The 14,393-nt window shown below is 41.4% G+C and overlaps 1 protein-coding gene across 1 annotated transcript in view; it reads right to left on the bottom strand.

Moving 5' to 3' along the window:
• Positions 1 to 1,613: 1,613 nt before the first annotated feature.
• The window catches only part of rheb (Ras homolog, mTORC1 binding), a 44,907-nt gene continuing 32,127 nt past the window's right edge, over positions 1,614 to 14,393 (bottom strand). Inside the window, exons 5-8 of the mRNA XM_066716556.1 lie at positions 10,693 to 10,749; positions 10,547 to 10,594; positions 8,569 to 8,650; positions 1,614 to 2,100 (exon numbers count right to left, since the gene is read on the bottom strand). Of these exons, the coding sequence (XP_066572653.1) occupies positions 2,008 to 2,100; positions 8,569 to 8,650; positions 10,547 to 10,594; positions 10,693 to 10,749 (280 nt within the window). The 3' untranslated portion in view covers positions 1,614 to 2,007. The remainder of the gene's footprint in view (positions 2,101 to 8,568; positions 8,651 to 10,546; positions 10,595 to 10,692; positions 10,750 to 14,393) is intronic.

The raw sequence follows: 14,393 nt of genomic DNA, 5'->3' as shown, positions 1-14,393 counted from the left end.
CAACAGATGACTTAAGAAAAGTGACTTTTAGGATGAACAGGTGAAACCTGAAACGTTACCAAGCCATTCTAAACCCTAAAAAGAAAAAATTCTTGACATGTCTCCCAGGCCATGAGACCGCAACTCTTATTGACTAAAGCATCTCAGTTTTTCTGAAACAATCGCCACAACTTGAACCACAAAAGGAGAACAACAAACCGCTGAGAACCCCTTCCGTAGAGCAGGAGAGAGGGAGCAGATACTGGGGTTTGTAAACGTGTGACTGGCACTCCATGGAAATGATTGGCGTTTCTGTCAATCACTGAAACAATCCCGGTCTTCAGTCAGTTCAGTCAATTAAAATCTTTCGTTTTCTGTAAACTGATTGGTTCAACAAACTCTTACATCTCATTGATAAAGAATAATAGATTCATTCATTCAAAACTATTTGATTAATTTGGGTTAATATTGTTCATTAAAGTTTCAACTAAATGTAATATCAATTTTTAAAACAATAAAAGATTCTGTATGTGTTTTTCAATTAATGAAAACAGCATATTAAATTAAATCAGAATCAAAAAGGACAGAGAATATACCATGGATGCTTCTGACAAACATTTCCCAAACTCCGATTCTGATCCTTCACAGACTGGTTCTGGTTAACACCTGTCTTGCCTGGAGCCACAATTTGAAAAATTCGAAACCCATCTGTCTGCCGCGACGCGCCAGATTTACTCAAACTTGACTGGTTCCCAGATGTTTGGCTTTCTTTCTGTTAATTATAATCTCCCAAACAAGAAAGCCTTCCAGTGTAAATGCTCTGCTCTGCCTGAAGACAGTGCGCTGTAATGCTAACACAGTAAGAATGCTAAATGAGTGTTTGAAGGTTTTAAAGACATCCATGGGGATATCATACATAGCACACGGCTGTTGTGTAGATCTGTGGTATAGATCTGTGGTATAGATCGTACAGAAATACTCAATGGTAACCTCAACATTTAAATCGGTTACTTAGTTAAGCATATTTCTATATTAATCAGTGTGCTTCAAAATATCAATTTATTTCTTTATAAGGCACAGAATATTTGAAAGGGATCTGAATGCATCACAACTTGACCAGAAATCATCTTCAATAAATGCAATTTAATTGGAATGGCAGCAATGAACCCTGTGAAGGATATTTCATCTCCTGTAGGAAGATTACAACTCAATCTTGCACCTTTACCAGAATATGTAGGTAATATGTAGGTAACTGGAAATGTATCACTGATTTAAGGAGTATAAAACCTCTTAAACAAACCAAAAATCAACTGTTAACAGTAGTGTGTTTATGCCTCCCTGCTGTACATTGACAAGTCTGTTTTGTGCCCTGAGTTGATATAACTGCTAATATTCTGTGCTTGAAAACACAAAATGACCCAACAAAAAACCTGGAAAACCGTACAATTATACGAGAGAAACATAAAAGATTCCTTGGAAAAGTTGAGCTGCCGAAATCTCCATGTCACATGACGTCTGACAACAGAAAAGAATGAAAGTAGTGGGAGTAAAGCTGAGTCCAGTTTGGGAAGTGAAATGGACATGAAAAGATGTGAGGATAAAATGACGCGCACAACCAGGGCAATGGACTTAAATAACAGTGTAACAATATGCGGCTTTAATGATTACAATCGGGGGAAAAAGATTTTAAACATTTCACTACACAAGAAATTAATGCTGGCAAATTTATTGGCCATAATGAACTTTAAGAAATACAATATACAAATTGGAGGAGGAGGAAAATAAAAAAAAAAAGAGAAGAGAAAGAGGCTTAAAACCAGAAAACAGAAAACAGAAGTGAGGCTCTCGCACGGGGGGTAGGCCTGGAGTCGGGGGAGTCGCCCGGAGCGGAGAGGAACGGAACTTAATGAAGAGACTATTTTACAAAAAAAAGAAAAAGAAAAGAAAGCCTAGTTTATCTGGAGGAAAACAGGCTGTTAGCCTCTTCAAGTAGAGGGATATCCCAGTGTCCAGTGCGTCTGTCGGGTCCTACATGAGCGAGCAGGACGTCCTGCCCTGCGGAGCCCCTCCGTCGATCTTCTCCGCCTCCAGAATTATCCTCTTGAAGACCTCCACCGCAGTCTGAAAAACACAGCACAAGGAAGACATGCCGGTCACTAACGCACTGGAAACAACAGCACAATTTGAAAGTGTCGGTTAGAGGAGTCGCTTCTAACTGGAGTGAGGTTGTTAGTGGAGTTCCACAGGGATCAGTACTAGGGCCTTTGCTTTTTCTAATCTATATTAATGATCTGGACTCTGGGATAGTTAGCAAACTTGTCAAATCTGCAGATGATACTAAAATAGGCGGCTCAGCAGATACAATCTTGGCAGCACAGGCTATTCAGAGGGACTCAGATAATATTCAGTTGTGGGCCGACACCTGGCAAATGAAATTCAATGTGGACAAGTGCAAGGTATTACATGCAGGTAACAAATGTCCACTATAATTACACTATGGGAGGAACAGAACTAGATGAAGTAACGCATGAGAAAGACCTAGGAGTCTATGTGGACGCCTCACTTTCTCCATCCAAACAATGTGGGGAAGCAATAAAAAAGACAAACACAATGGACACAAATGGAAATTGGGCTTCAAGGCATTCAAGACAGAAAACAGGAGACACTTCTTCACACAGAGAGGCGTCACAATCTGAACAAACTCGCCAGCGATGTGGCTGAAGAGACAATTTGGGAACATTCAAAAACAGACTGGATAGGATCCTTGATCACTTAGTTATTAATGGAAACCAAATGAGCATGATGGGGCGAAAGGCCTCCTCTTGACTGTAAACTTTATGTTCTTATGTTCTTAACAGGACGGAAAGCAGTGGCCGACTGGAAACGCACTCAAACAGTATAAACATGACGGTTTATTGGGCTGCATGTTGATATTAAAACAAGATGTGTTCAGCGCACTCTAGTGAGCAGCTGTAGGACAGAGGGGGATGTTAACCGACGTGTTAATGTACCAGACCAGCTATTCTCCGACAGATTACAGGTCATACATAATTCAATGTTATTTATCGATTCACTGGTCCAGGCAGCTCAGATTTACAGTAAGACATGTACGATGTGTTTGTGATTAGATCTTCTGTGTAGTTTGTAATATGTAACTATTGCTGACAAATATTATGTTGATACACATGCTATTGAGAGTTATCAATTTACAGACGTAAAAACCACACCAAGGTGGACAGGAACAGTTTATTCACTGCTATTAAGGCTTTAATTGTAAAATAGATTTAAAATTGTTCATATTTCGCATGATAGATTAAAATTAGAATTCATTTGAAGAAATATTTCACTGTTGAAATCATGACATTGCAGACAGACAGGAAGCTGCCCCACTGCCTCAGTAATGGATATGATACGCCCCCTGCAGGACAAACAGATCATTACAACCCTAAAGTGAGGGACAGTTTAGCAGTCCAACATTGCAGTAGCAAGTGACGCTTGTGATTTTAGGACATCTTCACAATGATGGGACAAAGCTGGAATTATCTGAGGGTTCCCCCTGAACACAAACAGCACACTGAACTTGCAATACCTTTCAGGTGAGCAGCAACACCTTGAATAAATCTATATTTTCATGCTGTTGTAAAGATGTTTTTTTTTTTAGCAAACATAATTTTGCTGAAAGTAGAATTCTTAAGACATTCTAGTCTAAGAAGTTCTAAGATTTCTCCTTAAATTCTAATTACATATACGTTCATATATATTTTTTTGGACCTTGGCATTGAATCAAATGGCCACCGAATGGAAAACAAAATATATGTATATAAACGTCATAACATTTCTATGCGAGTGTGTGTTCTTTTCATTCAGTGTTGCTTTTACTAAATATTATGTTCCAGGTCACGGCCTGGTCACGGCCTATATTATATATACAACGATAAGCCATAACATTATGACCACTGACTGGAGCATCTCCAAAACTGCAGCTCTTGTGGGGTGTTCCCGGTCAGTACCTATCAAAAGTGGTCCAAGGAAGGAAAAGCGGTGAACCGGCGACAGGGTCATGGGCGGCCAAGGCTCACTGATGCACGTGGGGAGCGAAGGCTGGCCCGTGTGGTCCGATCCAACAGACGAGCTACTGTAGCTCAAATTGCTGAAAAAGTGAATGCTGGTTCTGATAGAAAGGTGTCAGAACACACAGTGCATCGCAGTTTGTTGCGTATGGGGCTGCGTAGCCGCAGACCAGTCAGGGTGCCCATGCTGACCCCTGTCCACTGCCGAAAGCGCCTACAATGGGCACGTGAGCATCAGAACTGGACCACGGAGCAATGGAAGAAGGTGGCCTGGTCTGATGAATCACGAGTTCAAGGTGTTGACTTGGCCTCCAAATTCCTCAGATCTCAATCCAATCGAGCATCTGTGGGATGTGCTGGACAAACAAGTCCGATCCATGGAGGCCCCACCTCGCAACTTACAGGACTTAAAGGATCTGCTGCTAACGTCTTGGTGCCAGATACCACAGCACACCTTCAGAGGTCTAGTGGAGTCCATGCCTCGACGGGTCAGGGCTGTTTTGGTGGCAAAAGGGGGACCTACACAATATTAGACAGGTGGTCATAATGTTATGGCTGATCGGTGTATATATATATATATATATATATATATATATACACACTCACCTAAAGGATTATTAGGAACACCATACTAATACTGTGTTTGACCCCCTTTCGCCTTCAGAACTGCCTTAATTCTACGTGGCATTGATTCAACAAGGTGCTGAAAGCATTCTTTAGAAATGTTGGCCCATATTGATAGGATAGCATCTTGCAGTTGATGGAGATTTGTGGGATGCACATCCAGGGCACGAAGCTCCCGTTCCACCACATCCCAAAGATGCTCTATTGGGTTGAGATCTGGTGACTGTGGGGGCCAGTTTAGTACAGTGAACTCATTGTCATGTTCAAGAAACCAATTTGAAATGATTCGACCTTTGTGACATGGTGCATTATCCTGCTGGAAGTAGCCATCAGAGGATGGGTACATGGTGGTCATAAAGGGATGGACATGGTCAGAAACAATGCTCAGGTAGGCCGTGGCATTTAAATGATGCCCAATTGGCACTAAGGGGCCTAAAGTGTGCCAAGAAAACATCCCCCACACCATTACACCACCACCACCAGCCTGCACAGTGGTAACAAGGCATGATGGATCCATGTTCTCATTCTGTTTACGCCAAATTCTGACTCTACCATCTGAATGTCTCAACAGAAATCGAGACTCATCAGACCAGGCAACATTTTTCCAGTCTTCAACTGTCCAATTTTGGTGAGCTTGTGCAAATTGTAGCCTCTTTTTCCTATTTGTAGTGGAGATGAGTGGTACCCGGTGGGGTCTTCTGCTGTTGTAGCCCATCCGCCTCAAGGTTGTACGTGTTGTGGCTTCACAAATGCTTTGCTGCATACCTCGGTTGTAACGAGTGGTTATTTCAGTCAAAGTTGCTCTTCTATCAGCTTGAATCAGTCGGCCCATTCTCCTCTGACCTCTAGCATCAACAAGGCATTTTCGCCCACAGGACTGCCGCATACTGGATGTTTTTCCCTTTTCACACCATTCTTTGTAAACCCTAGAAATGGTTGTGCGTGAAAATCCCAGTAACTGAGCAGATTGTGAAATACTCAGACCGGCCCGTGTGGCACCAACAACCATGCCACGCTCAAAATTGCTTAAATCACCTTTCTTTCCCATTCAGACATTCAGTTTGGAGTTCAGGAGATTGTCTTGACCAGGACCACACCCCTAAATGCATTGAAGCAACTGCCATGTGATTGGTTGGTTAGATAATTGCATTAATGAGAAATTGAACAGGTGTTCCTAATAATCCTTTAGGTGAGTATATATATATATATATATATATATATATATATATATATATATATATATATATATATATATATATATATATGTATTACCATCAATTCATTTAGTAACACATCAGGAACCCTGATTAACACAAGTCTTGGATTATCTTCCTAAAATAACACCGGGATGTCCAGGAATAGTGCTCACCTCAGTCTGTGAAAGCAGCCCGTTGTGTTACAAAACATGGACACGCGTTTCTGACATGTGCGGTGAAAGATTGAAATAAGGACGGCCATCTTAGTGAGCGTGTCTCTCCAGCTTCCTCCCAATGGTTGGCAATAAACCCTCTGACCTTTTTTTTTAGCCGTCGCCCCGGTGGCTCCTGGTAGACTGACGCTCAGGGTGTCCTCAGCCCATCTCTGTATATAATTACCTTTCAGACAGGCACGGGGCCAGCTGGGTCCTGCACACTGAACAGCAGGCAGTGGAGCTCGAACATGCAGCAACATGCCCTTGAAGCACACATTGATAACAGCATGGCATTTTATTCTTCGCCACTTAAATGGCACGGCCGAGATCAACGTAAGATGGGTATTTTTACAGAATGCACACATGACAAAAATGAACAGAAATATGCGTGTACCTAAACACGTGCCAGTGGGGTTACTGTACACACACACACAGACACTATAGCGTGATTGATGTGATTGTTTTCCTCCTTGCTCCCTTTCCCGTAGCCCTCGTCTGTAACCCTACATCTTGACAGCACTTAGCTTTCACCGTCCAGGATGTAGGAAGTCTCTTACTGTACTTGTGTAATTTGTAAATTGGAATTTGTAAAATGTATTTTGAATTGCTATGTTTTAGCCAAGTTGAACTTGTAATGATTGATGCCTTGTACTTCACTGTATTTTTGCACTTATGTTGTAAGTCGCCCTGGATAAGGGCATCTGCCAAGAAATAAAAATAATAATAATAATAATATAGAATCTCCAGTGTATTATGAATACGGAAGATAAATTATTCCCCCGTGGTGGATGTTAGGACGCCATCGTTCATGCGTCTTTATTCGGATTATCCTCCAACACGCCTTTTTGTCACGACAGATGCCAGCCTGTTTCTGCGGCTCCTAATTTATTAATCTGAGCAGGAAGGAAAAGAATCGACACCATAATTGTAACCTAAAGAGATGAAGATTTAATTATTTCCTTTATTTCTCCTGATTGGCATTTAACAGTCTGTGATGTGCATCTTAAACCGAGTAATTTAATCGAAGCGCACAGGCAGAGAAAGGGCACGGTGAAGCCCAGAATCTCAAACTATTTTAAGAGCCGCCAAAAAATGTATCCTATTTCAATTTTAAAATGTCACGGTTAACAGCAGCGGGGCCGAGTGAAGACCATTACGACACACAGCAACATTTTAGACTCAGTTTTCTGCTAGTGCTGGAATGGTGCTTAAAAGCCCGAAGGCCAATGGATGCACTAGGCTGGTAGGTAATTTGCCCAAAACATAAAATATCTGTGAATCTTTAAGCACTGTGTAGATTAAAATGGTATCCATGTGTATAAAGTTCGATGACTTTCTGAGTTACTTGCTCTTGAATCAGAATTCATTGTTTTCTAAAAATATTCGACAGGAACTCGGTTATACCAAGACCCCCTGTGAGAAAATAAAACATTGATCATCTTCTCACAGAATGAGGGCAAAACCAGGTCATTCAAAAGCACACACTGGTTTTCAATCGGCAACTGTTGTTGTGGTTTTAAGACTGGTAGCGTACGTTTTATTTTTATTTGACATAGTGATATACAAGCCAAACTCTTGAGAAGAAGAACTAAAGTTGCCACATAAGGAGTTCATTACTTTCCAGGTCATTTCTATATAAAACAGGGAACACAGCAGTGTTTCAGTCAGAAATGCTTCATGTAGCACTTCCTATTTTGTATGGAAAGTGTTGGGATATTTGTGAAGGCTAAAAATTGACTGCATAGAATTCAAAGCTGGTCAATAAAAACTGTTTTGACATTTTCTTTCAGTCCAAACCCTCCCATTGCTTGGCCTGAACTGATTGATAGCTCTCTGTAGCCAATTCAATTAATTAATTTTGGCAAAGAATACACCTAAAGGCACAATATTCAAGTTAAATCAACTCCATCTGAGCCTGGCACATACAGTAACCTGTGCCCTGCAATGTTTTACAACAGAAACAGTACATACAGTGAGAAAGCAAAGGTTAGCAGATCTCAACCACATTTCCCCTGAAAAAAATTAGTACATTCAAATTGTAAAGCTAAATATTTGTATAAAACTTTATAGCATCAATGGAAGGTGTTTCTAATAACAAGTCTGACAGACCTGTTCTGGAAAACTCATCAAGCCTGTCAGACGGTTTGGTCTAAGTGAAAACCCTGGGAGCTGTTGCGTGCACTTTCATTTTAAAGTCACCTAGTATATCAGAAGTGTGTGGTGTGCGTGTCATGGCCACTGCTGGATAAAATGGGTTTAAAGGCCAGGAACCACCATCCAGTTTTGCATTTATACAAGTGTTCTTGTTTAAATTTAGTGATGCATACCACATTGCAATGTGTGGGAAATGTCAGAACGGTGGTGGTGGTCTTGAATTAGGAGCGTTTAATAGCGTGACTGCTCTGAGAGAAAGATGGATTAAACCCAAGTGGCAGAATAGGGGAGTGTTGAAGCTAGGCGTGTGAGCTGTGATGAGAAATATACCTGGTTTTCTTTAGCGGACGACTCCATAAAGGCTGCGTTCCAGGTCTCTGCTAAAGCCTTCCCTTCTTCACAACTGATCACCCTAGAAAATCACACAAAACACAGGGACCGAATATTACACAGCCGACTGAAAAAACAACAACAGAGACATTATTTGAGGACTGTCCCTGAAGATATTCATATCACTTCTCAGCCTTAGTTACAAAAGTGTCACCAAAGTTTATTTTAAAGACACTCTCGGAAGACACGTCTACTGAATGAACACAATATGCTTTGGATGTATGGCTCAGGCTGCATTAATCTGAATTACTTATCCCATTAAAAATAGTAGTCATGTGTTTTCTACCTTTTCATAAAGTTGACAAAACTAGATCAGACTTGAACATTGCATATAATTCTCTAAACTGGAGGGGAAACTGCAGAACAGGGACTGGCGTTGGGCTGCCCATGAAGTATAACAATGTTTTGGAGAACTTTGTACGTATGGTCAAATGCAAATCACTAGATCGTGAAAGAAAGACATTTGGTCAAACCACTGCCGGGAATGAATGGCAGTAAACTTACATTTCCTCATATGATTTGGCATTAGTTTGCTGTGTGCTGCAACACTGTGCTCTAATCCTACACGTCTAATTTACTCTGGGCTACTTCGGAATATAAAAATGAGCTTTTAGTGGGAAGAAGCACTCAAGTCTAAGTGTGTTTCTGCGTGTTCACAGCCTTGGCCAACGGTCCAGACCGGCATCAGAGTTCCTCCCTTCAGTCTGGTCCCACAGACTCTATACAAGGCAAAACGGACATCTAACCCAAAGCGTCCGAGATATAGGATGTCGGAGAATGTTCCTATTTAGCTTCCCAGTATCCAAAATGGCAGAAAGAAAAATGCTCCCGTTTGTTTAAAGGGTTTGGGGAATTCTACACAAGCCCATAAATACTTCAGATTCAATGGGCATCCCCGTCATATTATTAAAAACAGCAGCTCAGACATGGGGGTCTTCGGTTTATCAGTTTTGTTGGACTTATTTCTCTCCATTAAAAGTCTTGCACTATTAAAACATCACTTAGATACCATTAAATGTTTATCGATTGGAATACTTTAGTTGTGCAGCTCACGCAGGGAGACTTAACACTCTTTATATGGAAAGAGAAAAGTCTAGCCGTTAAATACTTCAGGGAAAACACAGAGTTTCCCTTTACTTCACTGACTTTGTAAATGTGCCCTTCCACCACTCCTCCGCAGCAGACATGTTTAGATGCTGCGTCCCTGCGGTCACCTCGAGCTGGACTGTGTGGATGGAAGTGTGGTGTGCTTCTCAACGCCCAGAGGACAGATCAAACGCAAGGAGGGGGAAAACTGCTCTGAATCTGAAACTCTGTCAAAAGCAATCTGCAGCTGAAAGTGGTCTAGTCATGAAAGCACAGAGACATAAAAGCAGAAGCAGTTATAATAGGCGTGCACCTCGTGGAGTTTTCTGATCAGGAACAGAGCGCACTTCACTGCAGAAAGCTTCATGTGCATTAAAGACATCTACAGTATCATGGCTGGTTGTTTTTGTGGTTGTTTTCTCCCCATTTAATCATGAGAGAAAAATAAAGCATTTCACCGGGCTGTATTTGATGAGGTAGAGCAGGGGGAATGATGTCTCTGTGATGAAAGACGCAGCGTGCACCCCTAAGTGGACAGATCACGTCGAGGCAGCCAGGCGTACTCAGCTTGCGTGCACGTTTCCTTCGACTAGGATGTGTGTGTTTGAGAAGCACAGTTTCACTGGTAGCAGATTTGACACGGTACCACATTTAAGTCCATCTTATGGGACAAGGATTAACTGTAGATAACAGTGGTATGTGGGGTTATTTATCTACATCTTAATGCACTTAGCACTCCATATTGTCTGCAACCCTTGAGGAACACAGTGCGTTCTTGTCCATCTACAGTAACACACACTGGGGGATGGGACGTATGGATGGACGGACATACCTCTCCATGTGCAGATCTTTTTTGTTTCCAACCAACATTATGGGTACTCTACACAGAGGAGAAGAAGAGAGAACACAAGATTTGAAAAGACAAACAAACAAGATTCTTTCAAACTCTAATCTGTGCGTCAAGAAAGGAATACTTACTGAACTTTCCCCACCATATCCAACAACTTTTCGTGGATGACTTTTACGACTTCAAAACTGTAAAACAAGAAAAGAAAGTATTAATTAATCTGGGAATTTTGGCCATTCAACACTTATAAAATGTTTTTATACTACACATCAGGTGTGACCTTCCAGTAGGAGCTAATTGCACGACGTAATTACAGCTTAACAGTCTGGATAACAATGTTGTAGGCCAGTCCTGTCCTTCATTGCTTCATTGACCCATTGCTCAATATATCATCAGTCACTCAACTACCAAGACTTAGTTTAGGGTGTACATCCCATGCCAAAGAGGAGGCAGTGAAGCACTATACCATCCAAAGCATCCTGCCCCTTTCAAGGGCAAATGAGACCTGGAAGTAAAAATCTCTCTTATTCGAAAGACATGTCTTAACGAAGCAATGAAAGGAGGTCAAAAACTATAACGTTGCGCCAATAGACTAAACCCTGTTTTAGTGTTTAAGAACTAAGAAGAAGAACATAAAGTGTCCAATCGAGAGGAGGCCATTCGCCCCATCGTGCTTGTTTGGTCCAAGGATCCTATCCAGTAGCACAACGCAGAGACAGTCTGATTCCCGGCTGTTGAACCCAATCAGTACTGAGGCTATAAAAGAATGAGAAGACAGGAATATCCTGGACCAATCGTGCATGTCACTCATTACATAAAAGAATCCATCTCGAAGCATCTGTACACCCCATAAGTCCTCCGTATCTCTGTCTTTCACAGATAAATGCCACACATACAGATTGTTAAGAACTAAAAGACAGAATACTCCATACTGTGTACAAGAGAGGTTCCTTTGTTGCTTCTTCCGATGGGAAATATCTTGAACAGCTCCGTCTGAAATGTTTTATGGGGCTCTTTCAGCTCTGCCTCCTAATATGTTTAATCCAGCTCACTATTTGTCATAATCGCACCTTAGATAACACTTTGCTGACATTTACAAATTGAACAAGACTATGCAAATCTTCCAAATGTGTTATTTCAAATGAAAAAGCTGGAATCCCCATTGGAGGTGAAGAATAATGACTTGTGTGTGAAGTAAATTTCGCTCTGCTGTCTTGCGCTTTGTTTTTCAGTTTTTTCTCCATGATTGACCTTCTTTATCTAACTGAAACAGAGACAGCAGGCAAAGCTGACCACTTCGGCCTCAGCCACCCCTGGCAACGCTGTGTCCTTCCAACAGATGGGTCAGCCAAGGGAAACTTCACGACGATTTATAGTTACAGACACAGGATTGGGTCAATATTGTCCTTAGGTGGAATTGCCATATACACTCACCTAAAGGATTATTAGGAACACCTGTTCAATGTCTCATTAATGCAATTATCTAACCAACCAATCACATGGCAGTTGCTTCAATGCATTTAGGGGTGTGGTCCTGGTCAAGACAATCTCCTGAACTCCAAACTGAATGTCTGAATGGGAAAGAAAGGTGATTTAAGCAATTTTGAGCGTGGCATGGTTGTTGGTGCCAGACGGGTCGGTCTGAGTATTTCACAATCTGCTCAGTTACTGGGATTTTCACGCACAACCATTTCTAGGGTTTACAAAGAATGGTGTGAAAAGGGAAAAACATCCAGTATGCGGCAGTCCTGTGGGCGAAAATGCCTTGTTGATGCTAGAGGTCAGAGGAGAATGGGCCGACTGATTCAAGCTGATAGAAGAGCAACTTTGACTGAAATAACCACTCGTTACAACCGAGGTATGCAGCAAAGCATTTGTGAAGCCACAACACGTACAACCTTGAGGCGGATGGGCTACAACAGCAGAAGACCCCACCAGGTACCACTCATCTCCACTACAAATAGGAAAAAGAGGCTACAATTTGCACAAGCTCACCAAAATTGGACAGTTGAAGACTGGAAAAATGTTGCCTGGTCTGATGAGTCTCGATTTCTGTTGAGACATTCAGATGGTAGAGTCAGAATTTGGCGTAAACAGAATGAGAACATGGATCCATCATGCCTTGTTACCACTGTGCAGGCTGGTGGTGGTGGTGTAATGGTGTGGGGGATGTTTTCTTGGCACACTTTAGGCCCCTTAGTGCCAATTGGGCATCGTTTAAATGCCACGGCCTACCTGAGCATTGTTTCTGACCATGTCCATTCCTTTATGACCACCATGTACCCATCCTCTGATGGCTGCTTCCAGCAGGATAATGCACCATGTCACAAAGGTCGAATCATTTCAAATTGGTTTCTTGAACATGACAATGAGTTCACTGTACTAAACTGGCCCCCACAGTCACCAGATCTCAACCCAATAGAGCATCTTTGGGATGTGGTGGAACGGGAGCTTCGTGCCCTGGATGTGCATCCCACAAATCTCCATCAACCGCAAGATGCTATCCTATCAATATGGGCCAACATTTCTAAAGAATGCTTTCAGCACCTTGTTGAATCAATGCCACGTAGAATTAAGGCAGTTCTGAAGGCGAAAGGGGGTCAAACACAGTATTAGTATGGTGTTCCTAATAATCCTTTAGGTGAGTGTATATTTCAATATAAATTTATACTTTACCTGGACAAATTCATAATATCATAATCAGTGCCATCTTCGTGAGTTTTGTTTAGCTAAATAAACAACCCCTAACAAAGAACTGGGTGGATACATTGCAAGAAAAATGGATAAACGATGGACAAAGGAAGCTACTGAAAGGAACCCAAGAGATTAAAATAGACCTAGAAGACTATGAAAGATGGAAAGATTAAACAGGATTTGCTGGTGTGACCTGGAAAACAGATTCTGTATATCGAAAGTGGAAATATCTTGGGCAGGCTTTCATCCGGCACTAGGTCAATAAAGGCTGATGATTATATTAAAAACAAAATCACCACTTATACTTCTCTCCCCATGAGAAAGCACTCTGTGAACTGAAATGTATTAATCTTATCCTAAATGTATTGGCTATGACAGTTAAAAGTAAGTAAATACATCAACAAGCACCAATTCTTTCCCAAGACAGCACAAATACAATCAGCTCTGTGTGTGGGCATGCCAGAGACGTCTGATGCTAAAATATGACTGTAATATCTTATCACTGCATCAAACCCTTTCAAGCAATTTCATCTAAAGTCGTGATTCATTCCAGGCCATTAGACTAAACCAGCAGATAGCGAAGGTTCATTCAGTAGTTTAGTCTTCAGTATTTTTCTACTCTCTCCTTTATTTCATTCATTATGGGTCTACTCTACCACACAGTATATCAGCTTGGTCTTTAAGTGCCATATCTGCAGCTCCGATCCGCAGGTTCACGGATTTAAAATCAGAGAGGAAATACAGCACCATGGACAGCGCCCGCAGGCCGCTCCTACAGTCTTGGCCAATTCTGTGATCTTCAGTGTGCAACGCGTTCGGTTTTATTGCCTTCCTGCGCACCTGTGTTGTTTAAATAATATATTATGGCAATTAAAACGTTACGGTTTTTCAAATCTGATCTACACATCCGTAAGGAATAAAGGACTGGGGATCAAACGGTGATCTTTAATAATAATTATTAGAAAAGCAGGATTGAAAATGTACATCTTCCACATTCAAACCCAAACAAAACAGATTTAAATATCTACTGTGATGCACAAAAAAAAAAAAATGTCTTAAACACCAGCACTTTACTGGGCCGTGGTGTTGTCAGCAATTACTATAAAACGAGAAACCATTTCTGACAATTAGCAACATA

This window comes from Amia ocellicauda, chromosome 2 (assembly GCF_036373705.1).
Source record: "Amia ocellicauda isolate fAmiCal2 chromosome 2, fAmiCal2.hap1, whole genome shotgun sequence".
Lineage (NCBI taxonomy): Eukaryota > Metazoa > Chordata > Actinopteri > Amiiformes > Amiidae > Amia > Amia ocellicauda.
This window is presented reverse-complemented; position numbering and strand designations above follow the sequence as displayed.